This window comes from Heptranchias perlo, chromosome 40 (genome assembly GCF_035084215.1).
Source record: "Heptranchias perlo isolate sHepPer1 chromosome 40, sHepPer1.hap1, whole genome shotgun sequence".
NCBI lineage: Eukaryota > Metazoa > Chordata > Chondrichthyes > Hexanchiformes > Hexanchidae > Heptranchias > Heptranchias perlo.
This window is the reverse complement of record NC_090364.1, coordinates 4,597,922-4,602,378: the sequence shown is the minus strand read 5'-3', so window position 1 is coordinate 4,602,378 and position 4,457 is coordinate 4,597,922. Positions and strand designations below refer to the sequence as shown.

General features: G+C 41.7%; 1 protein-coding gene across 1 annotated transcript; it reads right to left on the bottom strand.

Annotated features, from left to right (window-relative positions):
* Window positions 1–1,473: 1,473 nt before the first annotated feature.
* LOC137305413 (ferritin heavy chain, oocyte isoform-like) lies at window positions 1,474–3,336 on the bottom strand. The gene is made up of 4 exons (XM_067974242.1): window positions 3,235–3,336; window positions 1,997–2,143; window positions 1,633–1,758; window positions 1,474–1,551 (listed from the first exon to the last, which is right to left on the bottom strand). The coding sequence occupies exons 1-4, from the start codon at window positions 3,334–3,336 to the stop codon at window positions 1,519–1,521; spliced, it is 408 nt and encodes a 135-aa protein (XP_067830343.1). The 3' UTR covers window positions 1,474–1,518.
* Between the last annotated feature and the right edge of the window lie 1,121 nt (window positions 3,337–4,457).

The window sequence follows — 4,457 nt, the reverse complement described above, 5'->3', positions numbered from 1 at the left end:
AACATTTGATCCATTCATAGGAGTGAAGGAGACAAATGGAGAACGAACAGAATTGCAAAAGGATGGTCACTCTGGAATCCAATACACAATGGGACTAAAGGCAAATTGATAAATTCATGGTGGAGCTGATTGTATAGGATTTGTGAATGAATGGAACAGTGGAAAATTTCCCCCCCGAAAGAATTAGTCATAGTGAACTTGGCATTTTAAGATGTGAGTTTTACAAAATATATTTGCTTTTTCCAGAAAGTTGTTTTGCTCAAGTTCAGTTCCACAGGGATTATTCTGCCTCCAGTAACTCACCCAATTTCTTGTTCATGGAGGATCTTAAATTGGTAGGATTGGCGATTACAGAGATGAAAAGTCTCCTTTGGCAGAGGAGGGGCCCAGAAAAAAAAATGTCCCCACATTCCCATCAAGAGGCCAATAGTTGTTGGTTTCCCTCTCACCCAATTGAAGTCCACTTCAGTTCTGTGAGCTCACATTATGAACTTCGACAGTGCTGGTACTTCAGAGCCATCATGTGCTGCTTTGCTCACAATCCTTCAGAAAGTCTAGAGCAGCGTGATCAGTTTGGTTTAGTGAGCTACCCCAAAATAACTGAAGAGCCATAGCACCTTACTTTTTAAAAAAAACCCTGAACTGCTAGTCCCAGGGCTGATACCATTCTTACAGGATGTTCATTGATTGAAATGGTGCAATACTAATTCACTGGCCTTGTGTTTTAAGAAAAAAAAGTTACACACGTGGGAGAGGGGATATTCACGAATGGTGAAACAGTTACTTCTATGCAGCTGCCTCAATCCTAAGCTTCAGCATTTCCTCCCTCTCCTTCAATATACTTCTTAAAACCTACCTTTTGCTCACCTGTCCTAATATCATTACATGGTTCAGTATCGAACAGCCCAATGTAGTTCTTCTTACTGAAAAATAAGCAGCTTAAAATTTAAAAAAAGGAGACCAAACCCAGTCCAATGTTAAACACAGTTTATTTACAGTTTCTATCATATTCCAAATCAACAGCCCAGGTCTCAGAGGTCTCTCCAAAGTCACACAAATCATCATGCACCAGACTATATAAACTGGACTACTGTACACAATAAGCTTTATTCCTGCAGTCAGTTTAATCACTCTCCCCCAGGGTGAGCTTGTCAAACAGGTACACTCCCATGCCATTCTCAGGGGCTCCCAGTCTCTTCAGGTTGGTGATGTGATCTCCAAGCTTCTTGATCATCTTCACTTGTTCATCCAAGTAGTGGGTCTCCAGGAAGTCACACAACTAGGAAGAAAAGATGGAAAATAGTTATGTCCAGCAGCAGATATCAAGGAACTTCCCCGAGAGTTTGAATTTTAATCCTGTTGGACTGGAGGATAGTCAAGTGGTACACTTCAGATTGATGGAATTACTGCTTTATTAGAGTAAACTCACTGTACAACAAGTGCATAGATCCTCATGACACTGGGACACACTTACTTGTCAATGGCCACAGTTGGTCAAACTTCCTGTCCTGTCTCCACTCAAAAATCCAAGATAGACATCCCTACACAAAGCTATCAGGGATGAAGATATGAATAGGCTGAAGTGTAACATTCCACCTCAATCTTACCCAAAGGCCCACATTAAAAACTTACATGAGGGTCTGTCCTCTCAGTGGACAGTTTGTGCAGATCCAGCAGACTCTGGTTCACATCCTTCTCCATCTGCAGAGCTCTCTGCATCACCTCCAGACCATTGCTCCACTCATCCTGCTCTGGCTTCTGAAAAGGAATCAAGTCTCAGCCAGATCACTTACAATGGATTAAACAAAATACCTGTGAAGGAAAATAGGATTGCAAAAGCAATCAGATGTCCATGTTACCAAGGACCAATGTCACAGGAATATAATTTTACTATATTAAGCCACTGAAATCAAATTGGAACTAATTGTTTCAAATGCTTTCTATAGCAATCAGTCCGAGGTGAGCCACAGAAGACCACTCATTTATTAAATCTAACCTTGACGTCAGACAAGATGATTCGGCCTCCACGCTGATTCTGGAATTTCAGCAGTTTCTCAGCGTGCTCCCGTTCCTCATGTGACTGCTCCTTGAAGAACTCAGCAAAGTGACACAGGGCAACATCATCCCGGTCAAAGTAATAGGACTGTGGAGAGAATTTTAAAACGATCACAATACAAAATTATGTGTTATTTTTCTACAGTTACAGATATTAATTGCTTCCAAAAATAGTTACCATTTGTTAACTAGCAAAACTCAATTTACTTCACTATGTTGGCTCACTGCCCCTCCCTATAAAGGCAGGGTAAAGATTCCACAAGCAAAAAAACACACAAGTTTTGGATTACATTGCAGGTCAGGTCAAACTCAACTCCCTGAGCAAGTTGTATCTCCTTTTACTCTCCATTCTAATCTAAAAATAATGAACAAGAGAAAATTCCTTCATTCCTGTAGTTCTACAATCATTTAGTGTAAGAGATCAAGGCACAGTGAAAGCTTCACCACCAGGATTCTCATAGTACTTCACTAGGAAATAAAAAAGGTAAGAAAACTAGTGAGGACTTGTCCACAAAATCAGGTACAGTAGCATTGTGGTTATGTTACTGGACCAGTAATCCAGAGACAGGAGCTCAATTCCACCACAGGAGCTGGGAATTTAAGCTCAGTTAATTAAAATAAAAATCAGAATAAAAAGCTAGCATCAGTAATGACCATGAAACTACTGGATTGTCATAAAAATCCCATCAGGTTCACTAATGACCTCCAGGGAAGGAAACTTGCCATCCTTACCCAGTCTGGCCTGTGATTCCAGACCCACAGCAATGTGATGGATTCTTATAGTGGCCCAGCAAGTGACTCAGTTGTACAATCCTCCAATAAAGAAACTGCAGCATCTCACAACCACCTTCTCAAGAGCAATTAGGGATGGGCAATAAATGCTTGCCTTGCCAGTAACACCCACATCCCATGGATGATTTAAAAAAAAAATCACTGGCTACACACAGCAGCTGAGCCAGGTTTATATATTAAACCCCTCAATTGAGTGCAGACACCACAAGAAGCAGTCCATCAACTCAACAAGATCACCTTACATAAAACAGTCAGCACGCACTGTCCAAAAATTATATTCCCCAGGGAGGGGGGAAAAGAACTTGAGAAATAGAGTTTAAAGCCAGTTCATTAAACTGGAAAAATTCCAACTACTTAGAATGCAGTGACAATTAATCAAAGACTCACCATGGAGAGGTAAACATAGGAGGAATAGAGCTCCATATTGATCTGCTTGTTGACACCATCCTCACACTCCTTGTGATAGTTCTGACACACTTGGGAAGCCATCATCTATTTCTGTTTTCACTCTTCACTATCACCTGGACAATTCTAGAACTACCCTCTTCATTCACAAGCTCTTGTATTTATACTATTGGGACAGCCTCCATTTGAGCAAGGAATGACATCACCAATGATGATTGACAATCCCTGATAGCCAATCAGGAATCTTCCATAAATCCAGGCACCAATTAACAAAGGAGAAGGGGTGTGGGGGAGGGGTTGATACCCAGAGCCAATCAGAGCTTTGGAATACAGGCTGGTTTGGGTGATTGGTCTCGGTGATGTCACTGCTTTATGGGTTGTTTTTCCCTCTTTTCTTCTGTTTGACTAAAATAATTCTAAGATGGGACACTTGTGTTGCTGTCTTTAGACCCAGTGTCACCTGTATTTTTGTCACCTTCATTTCTTTAATACGAAATCCAACAAAACCAGATTCAAATCATAACTTTATTGTCGGAGTCGAGGACGTACTCCGAGCTCTGCGCCTCCCACCGGTCTCGGAAAGCCTCAAGTTTACCAGCAGACACCGTGTGCTCCCTCTCCAGGGCCACCCGGGCGCAGAGAATGCTGCGGAAGCGAGGCAGAGAGTCGGAGCGACCGCCCCCACGGGCCGCATCCAGCCAGGACCTGTGGATGGTCACCTTTGATGCTTTTTGGGTTCTTTGACCTTCTTAAAAGTGCCTCTTTGTATAAATCTTTCAGAATCACAACTTTGAATTATTTGATAATTTAATATTTTCACTGAAGTTGCTTTTCATAATCTGGCCAAGTTTATTACTTGTAAGTAATTGTGACACTGAGACAATATTCAACGCAATCAAGTAGTCTTGAGTGAATTTGTAAACCAGCCATTGGACAGAGAAATGGAAATTCCATCCCATGGATGGTGTGAATCGTCCCCAGTTCTAATATAGAGAATGGGTGTGTCTGAGGATTGGCAGCATGGGGGCATCAACTGGGCAAAGCATTGTGGGATGTGTCATTTTTAGTTTTGATTCTCATGAAATGTTGTTTGGTAAAATTCAGGATATTCAGCGAGAATGAGAGGGAGTGAAGATTACTGAATGCAATGTCACCCACACAAACATCTCCATTTGTGTCAGCTGTGACTCAGTGGCAGCACTCTC